General features: G+C 36.4%; 1 protein-coding gene across 1 annotated transcript in view; it reads left to right on the top strand.

The window, feature by feature from the left end:
• Positions 1-18,584, top strand: part of LOC137652219 (hemocytin-like) — a 298,302-nt gene that overhangs the window by 10,040 nt on the left and 269,678 nt on the right. Inside the window, 10 exon segments of the mRNA XM_068385448.1 lie at positions 31-105; positions 1,723-2,649; positions 8,262-8,404; positions 10,475-10,649; positions 10,651-10,667; positions 11,483-11,654; positions 12,167-12,294; positions 14,664-14,759; positions 16,261-16,452; positions 18,431-18,584. Of these exon segments, the coding sequence (XP_068241549.1) occupies positions 31-105; positions 1,723-2,649; positions 8,262-8,404; positions 10,475-10,649; positions 10,651-10,667; positions 11,483-11,654; positions 12,167-12,294; positions 14,664-14,759; positions 16,261-16,452; positions 18,431-18,584 (2,079 nt within the window).

The following is an 18,584-nucleotide window of genomic DNA, read 5'->3' as shown; positions in this document are numbered from 1 at the left end:
ATTGATATTGTGTAATTTCTGTCCCCGCAGACCACAGCGCCCATCCCACTACCCGTCAGGATCTGGATACAGTAGGTACAGGAGGAACTTCCGCAGTGGCGAAGAGTAAGTCAAAGAATGAAGTACTAATTGCCAAAACGAATTTAAAAAAATATTAAAAACGCCTTTTGCAAACAACCGCCTCTTCTGAGACCAGCTTACTCCTGCCTAAATAACTTTTAGTATTAATAGCGTGTTAAGGTCTTTTATTAGCCCAGTTTTTTAAGAATATTCTGTGCTAGTTCTGCTGCTAGGGTAAAGGGAAAAAATCAAAATGCAATTCTTAACACAGATTGGAAAAATAGAATGCAACAAGCCCAAGGGCACCAACAGGAAAAGCCATTCAGTGCGAAAATGAAATAGAGAAGTAAAGAATAAACTATGAAAGATGAATACTAAAAAAGTAAAACATCAAGATCAGTAACAACGTAAAATATTCTAGTGGAAGATAGGAGTAGGGTAGTATGTATGGTAGTATGTGTGTGCTTTTCTATATCGAATTAAGGCCTTATAATAACTTTAAATGTGATGCTTGTTTGTGAAGATTTAAAAAAAGATATTTTACTCAATGGGGACACCTATAGTGACAGTAATTGTTAGTTGATGTTATAGGATAGGAACATAGCAGGATATTCATGTGCGACTTTGTAATGTACCACTGGCTTGTCGCCAAACTTCATGTATGTAAAAATGTATACATATTCATTAAACATATATAACACAATATATATATATATATATATATATATATATATATATATATATATATATATATATATATACACGCACATTCAGATACAATAAACCACAAGGGAAATGGAAAATAATAAGTGAGCCGTGACTAGTTTCGTCTCTTTGGTATCATCAAGCATGTTCATGTGAGTTTTACGCATACATACACGTTCATACACACTCATGCACTCACACACGCAGACGCACACACACACACACACACACATATATATATATATATATATATATATATATATATATATATATATATATATATATACAGTGTATATATATATATATATATATATATATATATATATATATATATATATATATATATATATATATATATTGCATATCAATTATTGTGCTTATTCACCTAAACGTAAAGGCACAACTTATAAATGTACAGATCATCATAAAATTATCATGTACCTAGATTTTATACTGTATATCATCAAAACAATTCATCATATACAACCCGGAGCTGGGGCTTTTGGAAGCTCATTGTTTTACTCTTCTGGAATCCTGTTAATTCCTTTTTCATAGCTACAATCCTCCAGTCATTCCTCTTTATGCAAGGAAAATTGAATTAAAAGTATTGTTTCTACTCACAAGGAATACTTTTCATTGAAACTTTGGTTCATTTGAGTAGTTGTATTGTAGTTTAATTGGTTGCCACTAGATTTAGCTTCCACTTACATGTCCTGCCTTATATTATAACTTAACGGTAATGTTATATAATCTTCTGTTAATGGTATAGTACTCGAAATCAGATAAAGTCTTGTACCATATGCCAAAGTATGTAAATTTAGTGCATTGGAACATTTAGAGGCAAAAGAATACTTTTCCGATGAATTGCTAAAAACAGTAATTTTGAATTATATTTGGAATATATAAACTTATTTCCTTTGCATTTACTTAACATATTACTTCTCTTCCTTCAAGCAGGACAGGACCACTTCCCGGGTTTCCAGGATTCTCCTCCCCGAGAAGAAGCTCTTTCAATGCAAGGAAAGGGGGCCCTAGAGGTTTTGGAAGCAGCAGTGCGTCCTCCGGAGGGTTCCCACTTCTAGGCGGCCCAGAAGCATTCCTGGAGCCTGCTACTACTGAGAAAAGCGACTATGAGGAAGTTCTTGACATACAGGGATTCAAATTTCCCGGAAGCGGGGGATTTGGGGGTTCCAGCGCTGGAAGTGCAGGCTTCTCGAGTGGTAGGGCAAGACCCACCAGAGGGAGGAAAGGCGGTGCCAAAGGTGGGAGTAAAGGTGGAGGCTCAGACTCAGCTGCATCATTTTCCTTTGGAGGTAGTTCGGAAGGCAGTTTGTCGCTGCCATTTGGTCAAGACCCGCCAATAAAATTCCCTTTCAGCGTACCATCAGCAACAGGTTTTTCTGGTTCAGCAGGCGCTAAATTTAGCAGCTTCCCGGGGTCACCATTTGGTAGCCCTTCAGGTCAAGATGTCGGTGGACTGGCAGGCCTAGATCTTGGAGGTGCATCCAGCATAGAGTTTAGCGGATCAGCCTCAGCTCCCGGTTCAGGGTTTCGAGGCATAAAAGGAGGCGTGAAAGGACCCGGCTTCGGTGGAGGATCTGGCACTTACTTCGGCGGTTCTTCCGGAAGCTCTCCCGCCAACCGAAACCCATTCGGCTTCCCTTCGCCATCCATCTCTGGAGGAGCACCAGGGGGCACCAATCCATTCGGGCCTGCAGAATTTCCCTTGCCTGGGGCCATGTTCCCTCAGCCTGGGAAACCGTACGACATTTCGTTCCCTCAGCCCATCGATTCTGAATCTTCAGTGGCATTCCCCAACAACCTTCCCTTCGATATAAGCGAATTAGCCAAAATGTTCGGCGATCCTTTGACGACCACACCCAAGTAAGTTTCTTGATGTACTTGTTTTGACTGTCATAATTTCTAATTTAGCTTGAGACATAAGTAAAGATTAAATCTTTACGTTGATGAGAATGAATTATATTAAATCATCATTTAATTATTCTAAATCTCAATCGCTTGATATCGACATGTTTTTCGGGTATCCTTACTTTAATGATATGCTAAGTCATTGCCATACAAATCTCAGAGCTCAAATATAAAGTACAGATAGACACAGGAATTCATGGTACACTTCACTCTGAAGAAATGCACCTAGCTACTCCCTTACTGTGCGGTGAGTTTCCACGTTTAGCCTCTCCCACGACCACTGCCATCTCTCCTTACACTGTCTGTTTGGTTACTTGCCGAAAAGCAAGGGTTTGACATGGTGCACGTCTTCGGAGCGAGGTGTGCTAGGGACTCCTGTGTCCAACTACACATGGTAGAATGGTACCCAAGTATTTTTCTATTTATTTAGAGTAAATAAATTGACTCAACATCCTTGGGTTTATTAAAAGTGTATGTTTGATTAAATCTAAAGTAATATATTAAGTTGAATAGTAGCATTCTGATCATTATTCATATACGGGATTACAATGTCTAAAGCAGGACCCAGATGCTTTAGCATTTCATTCTTTAGCTAATTGTTAATAAGTATTACCTCCAGTTTGGGTGTGCTGATATTTTTATTGTTATTTGTTCATCGAGGAATATTTCTTGTTTTTTTTTTTTTTTAAAGTGTATGTTGTCAATCTAGATACGTTAATATTCTAATTGTTAACTAAAATATCACCATAAATTTCGGGGAATCTATATTCCTTTATTAACATTCAATTATTGATAAATGTATCTCAGATTTCATTTTCGTTTAGACATCAAAAGTTGACGAAGATCTTAAAGTGTATCTTTCTATATTTACAACGTAACATTAGGTATTTTTTTCAGTTAGTAATTTTCTGGAATATAGAACGGCAAGAATGATTTAAAACGTCATAACGGAAGTTATTAATATTTAATTTCGTAATTAGATATTGCTTAGAGAGGGAAAATGAAGGATATATATATATATATATATATATATATATATATATATATATATATATGTATATATATATATATATATATATATATATATATATATATATATATATATATATATATATATATATATATATATATATATATATACCATGGCACTTCCTTCAATTTTGGGAAGTAGCCAACATCAAAAAGTAACAAAACGCGATTTTTTTTTCTCCTTGTTTCTCTTTGCCTGACGAGGGACTCAGCCGAGTTTGTTTGGTTCTGTTAGGGTACCACTGACCAACCTCCCCCGGTTTCCACGACAAATGAAGCTTCATAAGACGACTCCCCTACTGCTGCTACCTCAGTGGTCACCAAGGTGACCTGAGGTAGCAGCAGGGCCTATCGGAACTGCATCAAAATCTCTGGCCACACATTTCTATTCCCAGCATGCTTATTTTGCCTCTTACATTTATTATCCTGTCACCTAGGGTTTTCTTCACTCCATCCATCCGCCCAAACCTTGGCCTTCCGCTTGCACTTCTCCCATCAACTCTTGTATTCATTACCTTCAGTAAACGATCATTTTCCATCTTCTCTACATGGCCAAACCACACTCAACACATTTACATCCAATCTAGCTGCTAATTCATTACTCACACCTGTTCATACTCTTACTATTTCGTCCCTAACCCTATCCAATATAGATACTCCAGCCATACTCCTCAAACATTTCATCTCAAACACATTCTATTTCTGTCTCTCCATCATTTTCATTCCCCACAACTCTGATCCATACATCACAGTTGGTATAATCACTTTCTCATACAGAACTCTCTTTACATTCATCCCTAAACCTCTATTCTTCACCCCTCCCTTCACTGCCCCAACACTATATATCCTTCATTCACTCTCTGATGTACATCTACTTCCACTTCATTTGCAGCAACAACAGAACTCTCAATTGAACATGACATTTAATCTAGCACCACCCTTCCTTCTCGTGCATCTCATAATTTTACTCTTGCCCACATTAACTTGCAACTTCTTCCTCACACACACCCTTTCAAACTCTGTCACTAATCGACACAGCTTTTCCTCCGAGTCTGCAACCAATACAGTATCATCCCCAAACAGCAACTGATTTACCTTCCACTCATGATCACTCTCTTCTGTCAGTTTCAGTTCTCAACCAAGTACTCAAGCATTTACCTCTCTTACAGCTCCATCAACAAACAAACTGAGCAACCATGGCGACATCACACATCCCTGTCTCAGCCCCACTCTAACTAGAAACCACTCAATTCATTCCCTATCCTAATACATACTTTACTGCATATGTATAAACTCTTTAATGCTTACAATAACCTTTCACCAATTCCATATAACCTCATCACATTCCACATTGCTACCCTATCAACTTTATCATAAGATTTCTTCAGATCAATGAATGCAATATACACCTCATTACCTTTTTATAAATATTTCTCGCATATCTGCCTTACATCCCCTACCTTTTCTAAAGCCGCCCTGTACCTCAAAGATTTCCTCTTCTGTTTTATCCTAAATCCTATTAATTAATACTCATACACTTTTCCAATCACACTCAATAAACTATTACCTCTAGAATTACAACACTCATACACATCTCTCCTACTTTTTTTTTTATAGTGGAACAATACACGCACACACCCAGTCAACTGGTACCGTTGACAACATAAAATATATATGAAACAATCTCACCAACCATTCCAGTACAGTCACACCCCCTTCCTTTAACATCTCATCCCTCACACCATCCATACAATGTGCTTTTCCTACTCTCGTTTCATTTAGTGCTCTCCTCACTTCCTCTCTTGTAATCTCATTCTCATCTTCCATCACTGGCACCTCAACACCTCCAATAGAAATTATATCCGCCTCCCTATTATCCTCAAATTTCAGCACCCTTTCAAAATATTCAGCCCACCTTTTCCTTGCATCATCTTCTTTCAACAACCTTCCATTTTCATCTATCACTGTCTCTTCATTCTTCAGTCCACACTTCCTTACTCTCTTCGCTTCTTTCCAAAACTTCTTATTCTATTCTTATGAACGACCCAATCCATGACCCTACCTCCAGTTCACCGCCCTCTTTGCCTCAACTACCTTACATTTTACTTCCTCATTTTTCTCTATATATACTTCTTACTTTTCTTTACTATTACTCTGCAGCCATTCTTCAAATGCCTTTGTTTTCTCTTCTACCTTCATCTTCTCTCCTTCATTCCACTACTCACTACCCTTCCTCATGCTGTTTCCAATTATCCTCTAACCACATACATCACTTGCAAGCCCAACACAATTTTCTTTTACTAACTTCCATTCCTCTTGATATCCAGTTTCTCTCACTTTCCTCCTGTCATATGCCACTTCTAAACTTTCTTGATGTTCTTTCTTTACATCGGTTTTTTCAACTTTTCCCCCTTCACTACCTCCCTTTTATATCCCCCCATTCTATTTCCCCACTCTTTTGCTACAACTAATTTTGCTTCTATCAAAAAAGGATCAGACATACGATTAGCCATACCCCTAAATACGTGCACATCTTGAAGTTTTCTAAACATCCTTCTTATTATCAGCACTTAATCCATCAATGCCCTCTCCACCACTCTTCCATTTGCTTCTCATACCCATGTATACTTATTCATATCTCTTCCTGAAAAAAAAATGGCTTATCACCGGCTCCTGTTCAACATACATATCAAGCAGTCTCTTACCACTCTCATTTTCACATGGTATGCCATATTTCCCAATGGCACCTTCTACCTGTCCAGCAACTACTCTGGCATTTAAGTCACCCATCACAACTGCATAACATCTTCAACTTAGTTCTTCTACACACCTAGTTAACTCATTTCAGAATTAATTCCCCTCTTCTTCACTTTTCTCACAACCTGGCCAATATGCAATAACAAAAGCCCAATATTCCCTACCCAACCTAACCCTTACCCACATTAACCTAGATGATATCTCCTTCCATTCCACTACTTTACCTGTCATCCATTCAATCAGAAATAAAACCACACCCTCTCTTGATCTTCCCCTTTCAACCCCAGAAACTATCTGTCACTTCACCAAACATCACGTCACCCTTCCCTCTTATCTTTGTCTCACACAAGGCCAATACTTTCATCTTTCCATTCCAAATCACACTTCCAATCTCACATCTTTTATTGTCTATCGTACTTCATCCAAATACATTCTGACACCCCTAAAACTAGTGTGTTGGGAGCAGTCACTCTCCCCCCAACCACTCTTCTTTCATCTCAGGAAGTAACTATACAGGAGAGAAGATTCCCTGGCCCCTCGTCCCGTCCCTTTTCGTCGCCTCTTATGACGTGTAGGGATACGTTGGCACTATTTTAATTGTTGTTATGCCCCATAACACGTTTTTACTAAATTATAGTCGTATGGTAAATTATATTTTCTAGCAAAGATAAGACATATTTTCACATAAAAGATGTACAATACTCTGATATTCATTATTATTATTACTGTCATGACTCCATCGAATAATCTGGCTCATGGCATACGAGGAACCCCCACCACTCCAGCCCTTTCTGAGTCCCTGTAATCAAGAGACACTGTTTCTGGGCCCTCTCCTCACAATCTTCCTCCAGCCCTATCTGAGTCCCTGAAACCAGAGACACTGGTCCCGGGCCTATTCCTCACACTTCCTCCAGCCCTTTCTGAGCCCCTGAAACCAGAGAGTGGTCCCGGGCCCATTTCTCACAATCTTCCCCTAGTCCTATCTGAGTCCGTAAAACTAGAGACACTAGTCCCAGGCCCATTCCTTACACTCTTCCCCCTGCCCTTTCTGAGTCCCTGTAACCAGAGACATTGGTCTTGGGTCTTTCCTTCCACCAGCCCTGTCTGAGTCCCCTGAAACCAGAGACACGGATCCCGGGATCATTCCTCACACTCTTCCCCCAGCCCTTTCTGAGTCCCTGTAACCAGAGACATTGGTCTTGGGTCTTTCCTTACAATCTTCCACCAGCCCTGTCTGAGTCCCCTGAAACCAGAGACACGGATCCCGGGATCATTCCTCACACTCTTCCCCCAGCCCTTTCTGAGTCCCTGTAACCAGAGACATTGGTCTTGGGTCTTTCCCTACAATCTTCCACCAGCCCTGTCTGAGTCCCCTGAAACCAGAGACACGGATCCGGGATCATTCCTCACACTCTTCCCCCAAGCCCTTTCTGAGTCCCTGTAACCAAAGACACCGTTTCTGGGCCCTCTCCTCACAATCTTCCTCCAGCCCTATCTGAGTCCCTGAAACCAGAGACACTGGTCCCGGGCCTATTCCTCAACACTTCCTCCAGCCCTTTCTGAGTCCCTGAAACCAGAGACACTGGTCCCAGGCCCATTTCTCACAGTTCCTCTAGCCTTTCTGAGTCCTGTAACCAAAGACACTGGTCTTGGGTTTTTCCTTACAATCCTCCTACATCCCTTTCTGAGTTCCCGAAACCAGAGACATTAGTCCTGGCCCCTTTCCTCAAAATGATCCTCCGTTCCCAAGTATTTTTAATTGCTTTCTCTTATCCTTCAAGACCTCCCAACAGGGTGACGTCTTCAGAGGACAAGAACAAGGTCTTCAGCGGCAGCCATGACGGAGAGGAAGACGAGGAGGAGTATGATGACGAAGAATTCTTTTTTGGTGAAGCGACAAGAAAATCTCCCGTTACCAGGAGAGGTGATTAGAACCTTACTTTTGTTGTTGCTCATTAACTGTTATTATTATTATTATTATTATTATTATTATTATTATTATTATTATTATTATTATTATTTGTAGTAATAATAATAATTGTTGTTATTGTTGAAGTCTTGGACACTAGTTTCCTCCTTTTTCCACTAACTTATTATTATTATTATTATTATTATTATTATTATTATTATTATTATTATTATTATTATTATTATTATTATTAAATCTAATTTTACAACCCTGCGCTGAAAAGCAGGATGTTTTAAGTCCAAGGACTCCAACAGAAAAAATAGATCAGTGAGGAAAGGAAGTAAGAAAATAAGTAAAATACAAGAGAAGTAATGAACAATTCAGATAAAGTATTTAAAGAAAAATAACATTAAAATAGATCCTTCACACATAACCTAAAAAGGTATTTATGTCAGTCTGTTAGTATTAGTAATAAAGGTTAGTAGTAGTAGTAGTAGTTGTTGTTGAAAGAATGTTATGTTTTCGGCCCTGTTTATGAGGGTGTGTGTTTGTGAACAGCTTCCTGGGCACAATTTATCGTAGAGTAATGCAACTTGCTGGGATTAACTGTTATGTAAAAAGCTGGAAATGATAAAATTTTGGGAAGGTCAGGGTCACGGTCAAGCAAAATGTCCAATTCACGTTATCAGCCATACGTTTCGACACCGTTGTCACAGAAACTTAAAACTTGGTTCATATTTGAGTGTATGAAAATCCACGCCAATTAATACATGTTAAAGTCAAAGTCAAGGTCGAGCAAAAGGTCAAGAGTAAGCTCTTTGTTGTCATGGGCACCAGAACCCTCCTTCATAAGTTATGAAGTTCTTTGTAGTAGTTTTTTATGTTGTTTTTGTTGTTGATTTTACTCTTCTGCAAAGAGTTAAATCTGATTGTCGTAAAAGATTAAAAAAAAATTAACTAACGAACGGCAATTTACAATTGTTTATTTTTTACTAATTCAACAAATTTTTTGTTTACCTGAATGACAGTGCAAATGACTAAAGACTGATTTTTTATATGGACAATTAATCTTTTTTTTATTAGTGTTACCTTACAATTATTTTTGATTACTTCACAGGTGTGTAACCACATTGTTTAATTTTGTAGGGTTTTGTTGTTAGTAAATAACCTTTAGATAATCATCGGATGAAGATTATGGTAATTCGTTGTTTATTTTTTTCTATTTAATGAAGCAGTTCCCATAAATAACTATATGTATTATTCTTCGGTAAGATATTTTTATGATTGAAGTGATAAATACGAGAGAGAGAGAGAGAGAGATGAGAGAGGAGGAGAGAGGAGAGAGAGAGAGGAGAGAGAGAGAGAGAGAGAGAGAGAGAGAGAGAGAGAATGTCCTCATTTAGCTAAAAAGGATCCAAATAGCACGAAAAAGTTTACCAAAATTTTCAGAAAATTTCGGGTGTGTGTGTGAAGAGGAGAGAGAGAGAGAGAGAGAGAGAGGAGAGAGGAGGAGAGAGAGAGAGAGAGAGAGAGAGAGAGAGAGAGAGAGAGATATTTCCTCATATAGCAAAAAAATGCCAAGGTAACACGAAAAAGTTTCTTTAACAAAATCTTTAGGATATTTCAGAGAGAGAGAGAGAGAGAGAGAGAGAGAGAGAGAGAGAGAGAGAGAGAGAGAGAGATTTCCTCATTTAGGAAAAAAGTATCCAGGTAACACGAAAAAGTTTCTTTAACAAAATGTTTAGGAAATTTCAGTGACAGAGAGAGAGAGAGAGAGGAGAGAGAGAGAGAGAGAGAGAGAGAGAGAGAGAGAGAGATTTCCTCATTCAGCAAAAAAGTGCCAAGTTAATACGAGAAAGTTTCTTTAAAAAATTTTTAGAAAATTTTTGGAGAGAGAGAGAGAGAGAGAGAGAGAGAGAGAGAGAGAGAGAGAGAGAGAGAGAGAGAGAGAGAGAGAGAGAGAGAAAGGCTCTCCATTAATGATAAGCTGATTCCGACTTGGAACACCCCAAGTCGAATTACACATTCACCGTACAATCTTTGTCATTCGATTAATTTATGACAAACTTGAACGATTCTCTCCAGGCTGTATTACGAAACCTGCCTCCCCGAATAATGGCCGAGCTGAATGCTCCAACTACTCGGGCTGCAAAGCCGTGTGTAACAGACGCCACCAATTCCCCAGCGGTGAGAAGAGGCTCTTCTTGGAGTGTGACGAAGAGGACGGGCAGTGGAAGGTGGCCGGCGACCCAGTGGGAGACGCTGCCTGATTGCATACGTTAGTATTATTATTATTATTATTATTATTATTATTATTATTATTATTATTATTATTATTATTATTATTAGCTAAGCTACATTAATTCAAGTCTCCTGGGGAATTTTGATAGTTTGGATACTGATTTGGTGAATGTTCTATCACGGGGGAAAGAGATTTTTTCAAAAGTTTATTTAATTGTACCTAAGAATTGGCTCTTTATTCTTATTCAATACTTTCAACAGATGATATTTACAAATATATTACCAAAATAGCCAGTTTTTTATAATGGAAAATTGACCCTTCCTTTTCAGTACTTCCATCTTATACTCCAATATACTATATTTGCAAAAATATTATTAAAACAACTACTTTTTAAATTAAACAAATTAGCCCTTCCCATTATTTCAGTATTTCCAACTTATACTCCCACATACTATATTTGCAAATAGATTACCAAATTAGCTAGTTTCTAATTGAAAGAAGTTAAATATTTCTGAATATAAATATCATATTTTCTCTAAGTAACTGTACGTCTAAACACACAAACTTACAGCAGATTCTGCAACTTTTCATAACCATCCCCTACCACTTGGAGCTTTTCCTCATACTACATTCCCTGTCACTCGTTTTATTAACAATTCTAAATTATTCTCAATGAAACAAATGAAGTACTTCTGAATATCAATAACATATTTTTTTAAAGTAACTATACGCCTAAAGACAAACTTATAGCAGATTCTGCAACTTCTAGTAATCATCACCAACCACTTTCATTCTGCCACTTGCCAACACGGATATTCCATAAACAGTCTTTCTCCCCCGCTCTCGAACAGCTGTTTGTCGACCTGAATGTGTGAACAGCGGAATCTGTGTGGCGCCAGACGTCTGTGACTGTCCTGAAAACTGGGAAGGACCCACTTGCGAGATTCCCAAATCTCCGGCTAAAAGGGAATGCTCTACCAAGCCTCCGACTCCCATGAATTCCAGGATTCTCTGCAGCAAAGAGTAAGAAGATTTAGGTGTCACTGAGTGTTCTCTCTCTCTCTCTCTCTCTCTCTCTCTCTCTCTCTCTCTCTCTCTCTCTCTCTCTCTCTCTCTCTCTCTCTCTCTAAAAATTATACGGATCATTTCATATAATATTCATCAATCTAGTCTCTCTCTCTCTCTCTCTCTCTCTCTCTCTCTCTCTCTCTCCTCTCTCTCTCTCTCTCTCTCCTCTCTCTCTCTCTCTCTAAAAATTATACGGATCATTTCATATAATATTTATCAATCTAGTCTCTCTCTCTCTCTCTCTCTCTCTCTCTCTCTCTCTCTCTCTCTCTCTCTCTCTCTCTCTCTAGAAATTATCCCTTCATATAATCTTTATCGATTTAGTCCTCCTCTCTCTCTCTCTCTCTCTCTCTCTCTCTCTCTCTCTCTCTCTCTCTCTCTCTCTCTCTCTCTCTCTGAAATAAATGTTTATCCTGATCAGTTCAGATGATGTTTACCAATCCAGTCATCATATTCTTATCTTCCAGCGAATGTATGGCTCGTTGTTACGAAGACTACCACTTCGAGGAAGGGGTCACCCGACTGACCTTCAAGTGCCTCGATGGAGATTGGGTCATCCCTAATTCGCGATGGACTGATACACCTGATTGCGAACGTAGGTCTCTCTCTCTCTCTCTCTCTCTCTCTCTCTCTCTCTCTCTCTCTCTCTCTCTCTCTCTCTCTCTCTCTGGTCTTTATTCAAAATTGTATTATTGTTAAAATCTTAAGTTTTCTTACTGCATTTAACATCTATCAAGGAATTCTAAATACTATCTGTAACGATGGTCTGCTATGAGTTAGCTATAATTCAAAAAATGTGTTTAAGTGTATACATATCATTCATATTGTGCAAAACCAAAATAGAATCAAAGTTGCAGGGTTTTGAATGTCTGCAGAATTGGTTAAGAATTATCATTATTTATGTTCTGTGACTTATTTAAGGTTAGAAAAATGGATATTTGGTTCTTAGGAAACAAAGGTGAAAGGACAGGGTGTACAAGATTAGGAATTGCAGAATGCTTTTGAGGTCATAGAGGCAGAAGGGGCGGGTTTTATTATTATTATTATATTATTATTATTATTATTATTATTATTATTATTATTATTATTATTATTATAACCCTAGAGTCCCTAGTTGGTAAAGCAGAATGCTATAAATTTAAGGGCTCCAACAGGGAAAATAACCCAATGAGAAAAGGAAATAAGAAAACAGGTAGAGTAGTGAACCCGAGTGTACCCTCAAGGAAGAGAACTCTAACAGAGAAAGAGATGATGTTGGTAGGTATAGAGTTCTTCGAGTAAAAAAGATAGGAAAGAATTTCTTGGGAGAGCCTTTGGAAAAAGGTCTGGCTGTTGGAAAAAATTAAGTAGATTGCATTAGTGCTAAGTAGTCAGACAAGCTAGTTGCAGCTTGTAAGAGAAATGGCTTGAGGATACATCATAATTGTTTGGTTGGAGATAAAGTCATGATCGATGGAATTATTAATTAGAAAGGAGGGGATGGAAATGATATAATACAATGTTTATTGAAAGGAAGTGAAAACCGCATTTAAGCCAAAAATGCAGGAGGGCTTTGTCTTTTGCCTCTCTGAGGTCTTGATCGGAGCAGTAAAATCCCAGTGGACACCCTTTTAGGATTTTTACTAAGGTTAAAGACACCAGCGGGGCAAAAGAAGTAGAGAAGTATTTAAAATGCCAGGATAGTGTCATAGTGACAACAGAGAGGCAGGTTGAAAGTTATTGATTTGTAAGGTTATCATGGAAGGAAAAAATACGGATTTTAATATGAGTGAAGGTGAACCAAAGGGATAAATGGTACAATGCATGAAAGGAGTTGTGCACAGTGGAAAATGTAGTGTAAATTTTATGAATTCATTTTCCCTAGAGTCAACCGTTATTATGAGAAGTGGCTTAAAGCTGAACGCACAAAACATACGTTTGATATCTTTGCCCCCAACACGCTACAAAACACTTGATGATATAGGTATCTTACCATCTTGTGTGTATATACTGTATATATATATATATATATATATATATATATATATATATATATATATATATATATATATATATATATATATATATATATATACATATATATATATATATATATATATATATATACATACATATATATATATATATATATATATATATATATATATATATATATATGTATGTGTATATATATATATATATATATATATATGTATATATATGTATGTATATATATACATACATATATATATATATATATATATATATATATATATATATATATATATATATATATATAAACAATCATGTATATACTGTATATGTGTGTGTGTATTTTTTGTATGTATATATTTATTCAAGATACTTATATTACCAAGAATGTATTAAACTTAGTATTTGTACCTAATTTTTAAATCCGTATGATATATTAATGGTATTTGGATATTTGAATGAAATATTAAACCTGGAATTTTGCTCTTTTACTTAGATTTATCCTTGGAAATCTGCATTTTCTCATATTACATATGCCAGAAAAAGTTCTGCAGGAAAACCGCATGATATTATGTTTGATTGATTGATTTTATTTATGTTTGAAGAAAATCTATAATGGGTAACATGAAAAGTTAGATATACCTGTGTCAGCTGGCTATGTAGACAGTGGAACTTTTTTGTTTATTTATTTATTTATTTATTTATTATTATTATTATTATTATTATTATTATTATTATTATTATTATTATTATTGTTGTAGCTGTTTATGTTGATGTTTTTATTATTATTATTATTATTATTATTATTATTATTATTATTATTATTGTTGTTGTTGTTGTTATTATTATTATTATTATTGTTGTTTATGTTGATGTTTTTATTATCATTATTATTGTTGTTGTTGTTGTTTATGTTGATGTTTTTATTATTATTATTATTATTATTATTATTATTATTATTATTATTATTATTATTATTATTATTATTTGCAGCCATTTGTGACCCCGCCTGTATAAACGATGGTCGGTGCATTGCTCCTAATGTATGCGAATGCACACAAGATTTCAGAGGCCCAATTTGCCAGTATCGTAAGTTATAAGCCTATTTTACTTCAACATTGCTAAGTTATTGCGTTCACGATATTCACACATATTCATTTATATTTGTAAATATGTATTAAATTCATTAGATTAGGCAGGTAAAATACATGAAGAATACATATATATGTATCTGTTTTATCATTATTGTTTCCATTCTTGATAGAGTCACTTCTGAAACATTTGTATTTACCAAAAAAAAAAAAAAAAAAAAAAAAAAAAAAGAAAAAGAAAAAAAAACTAGGTTTAGTCAAGTTTTATAAGATTTTTAAATTTCTTTATATTAATGCTGCAAAACTTTGGAATTTTCATCTCGCCTGCGTTTTCCCTGATCCTTAAACCCTTTTCTTGCAAGCATTACACTGAAGTAGTTTTCTCTACTCCAAGATAAAAAAAATGTCCCTACTCCAAGAGATTAAAGACTCTCTCTACTCTAAGACAAAATGATTCTCTCTACTCCAAGACAAAAAGAAAAAAAGATTCTTTCTACTCCAAGACCAAGACCAAAAAAAAAATGATTCTCTCTACTCCAAGACAAAAAGAAAAAGATTCTTTCTACTCCAAGACAAAAAAAGATTATCGCTACTCTAAGACAAAAAAAAAAAAATTCTACTCCAAGGAAAAAAAAAAAAGATTCTCGCTACTCCAAGGCAAAAAAGATTCTCTCTACACCAAGACAAAAAAAAATTCTCTTTACTCCAAGACAAAAAAAAAAAAAAAGATTCTCTCTACACCAAGACAAAACAATTCTTTCTACTCCAAGACAATAAAGATTTTCTCTACTCCAAACTTCTCGCTAATCTAAGACAAAACAAAAGATTCGCTCTACTCCATTAATAACATTCTCTCCACTCCAAGACAAAAAAAGATTCTCGCGACTCCATAACAAAAAGGGTTCTCTCTACTTCAAGATAAAAAGATAAGAAGACCTTATCTGCTCTAAGACAAAAAATAGTCTTCCTTCTCCAAGACAATAAAGATTCTCTATTTCAAGACAAAAGAGATTATCTCTACTCCAAGATACAATAGATTCTCTCTACTCCAACACACAAAAAAAGATTCACTTCTTTAAAACTAAACAGATTCTCTCTACTCCAAGACAAAATAGGCATCTCTTCTAAGACTTTTTTTTTATCTTGGAATAGAGAAGACAAAAAAATCTCTACTCCAAGACAAAAGAGATTCTCTCAACACCAAGACAATGAAATGCGCTCTAATCTAAGACAAATAGATAATCTCTTCTCCAAGACAAAGAACAATTCTCAACATCAAGACAATAAAATGCTGATTACTTCAAGACAAAAAATATTATTTCTACTCCGGAACAAAAAAGCTTCTCTCTTTTCCAAGACAAAAAAAAAGATTCTCGCTACTCCAAGACAGAAAAGATTCTCTCACTCCAAGACAGAAAAGATTTTCTCTACTGAAACAAAAAAGATTCTCTTTACAAAACATAGAAAGGTAAAATAAATTATAATCATCTCCTCAACAGCCATCAGCAACTGTGACCCCAAGAACCTCGGGTTCAACGGCGGCTACAACTGCTCTGGCGAAGGGATGGACTTCGGCTGCGCTCTCTGGTGTCCCAAGGGCGTCGAGTTTGAATTCCCCCAGGCCGACTTCTACAAGTGCGACTACGCCACCAGCGTGTGGACGCCTTCGCCTGTTCCTATGTGCGATTATTGTAAGTAGGATATATATTTTTTATGTTTTGGGGAAGTTATTAATGGGCAAATCAAGTGAATTCTCCTGGGTAATGTCATTATTGGTAGTTCGTATCTGATATTACTTGTAATTTCAGTACTTGGGTTCATAAGGTACAGCTGAATACAGACCACGCTCTGAGCAATTGCACCCTGTCACATCCCTGCTGCACGGCGAATAACCAAACAGATAGTGTAGGGAGAGATGGCACAGGAATGCTCCACTCAGTAAGGGTGTGACAGGGTGCACTTCCTCAGAGCGAGGTATGCCAGGAATTCCAGTGTCCAACTGTAATTATAGCTGTTCTTAGAATTTATTTTATATAGAATGTCATTATTAGTTAATCTTATAAGTTTTAATTGGCTGATGGTGATTTTTCTGCTGTTACTTGATAGTATATTATTATTCTGCATTAAGACCCTGAAAAGAGCATAAAATAATCAAGATACAAGATAATGATAGAGATAAAGAAGACAAAATAAGCACTCGGCCATTTGAAATCGGGAAAATCAAAGTTACTACTGCAGTAGCTATTCAAGAATGCGTTTTGAAAGTCTTATGTGGCCGGTAGTTTGACGTGACGGTACATCAACAGCTTCGAGTGGCACGCACTAATTTTAAGACGAGAAAATGAAAAGTACCTCATTGAACAATTATTTGCCTTTGCTTTTGAGTAGGCCTAATCTAGTCCTTGAGCAATTTAGGCCTTGAATAACTTGGCAAAGTTGAGATCTCTGGAAGCTATTTATAGGTGCGCTGGAAACTGATATCCCAGAAATGGTTGAAAGAGCTCTGAAGTGTGTAAAGATAATATTATCTCTGTAGGTACACGAACTCCTGTAAATAAGATATCAATTATTGGGTGCTTTAGATAATGTGTTTTTCAAACTGAAATCCAATATTGGGAAGCAATTCAGAGTATTTTAGAGTATTAAAATAATTCAGAGCAACATTAACTTTATACAGTATTATTATTATTATTATTATTATCATTATTATTATTATTATTATTATTACTTGCTAAGCTACAACTCTAGATAGAAAAGCAGAATGCTATATGCCCAGGGGCTCCAACAGGGAAAATAGCCCAGTGAGGAAAAGAAACAAGGAAAGATAAATTATTTCAAGAGCAGTAACAACATTAAAATAAATATTTACTATATAAACTATAAAAACTTTAACAAAACAAGAGGAAGAGAAATTAGATAGAATGGTGTGCCCAAGTGTACCCTCAAGCAAGAGCACTGTAAATCAAGACAGTGAAGACCATGATACAGAGGCTATGGCATTACCCAAGACTAGAGAACAGTGATTTAATTTTGGAGTGTCCTTCTCCTAGAAGAGCTGCTTACCATAGCTAAAGAGTCTCTTATTATCATCATTATTAATTGCTAAGCTACATCCCTAGTTGGAAAAGCAGTATGCTATAAGCCCAGGGGCCCAACAGGGAAGATAGCCCAGTGAGGAAAGGAAACAATGAGAAATTAAATATTTTAAGAACAGTAACATTAAAATAAATATTTCCTAAATAAACTATAAAAACTTGAACAAAACAAGAGGAAGAGAAATTAGATAGAACAGTGTGCCCGAGTGTACCTTCAAATATGAGAACTTTAACCCAAGACAGTGGAAGACCATGGTGCAGCGGATATGGCACTACCTAAGACTAGAGAACAATGGTTTGATTTTGGAGTATCCTTCTCCTAGAAGAGCTGTTTACCATAGCTAAAGAGTCTCTACTACGGTAAAAGCCTGGCAACATTTATTCCAGGATTTTTACCGTTTTTAATGAAAATTTTTAACAGTGTGTTTTCATATATAGTTGAACAATCAGTCACAACTCACGCGTACAAATTTAAAGCTACAAAGGTCACCTGTGGAACATCATACCAGATAATATTCTATTGTTAACCCATTTTATAATTCCTTTTATTAACTTATCCTATTTTTCCTTTCAGCTTTCCTGTCTTTGGTGACTCCGGATTTCTTGGGTTTCCCCTCAATTAACGAATACGAACCCATCCCACTGCCTCCAGGACCCAAAAAGTCCCCGGGGTCTTGTGTGACCTGGTCTGGCTCTCATTACAAGACCTTCGATGGGAAAATCTACAG

Source organism: Palaemon carinicauda, chromosome 13, assembly GCF_036898095.1.
Source record: "Palaemon carinicauda isolate YSFRI2023 chromosome 13, ASM3689809v2, whole genome shotgun sequence".
Taxonomy (NCBI): domain Eukaryota; kingdom Metazoa; phylum Arthropoda; class Malacostraca; order Decapoda; family Palaemonidae; genus Palaemon; species Palaemon carinicauda.
Note: the sequence above shows the minus strand (reverse complement) of the source record. Positions and strands in the feature narration are given on the sequence as shown.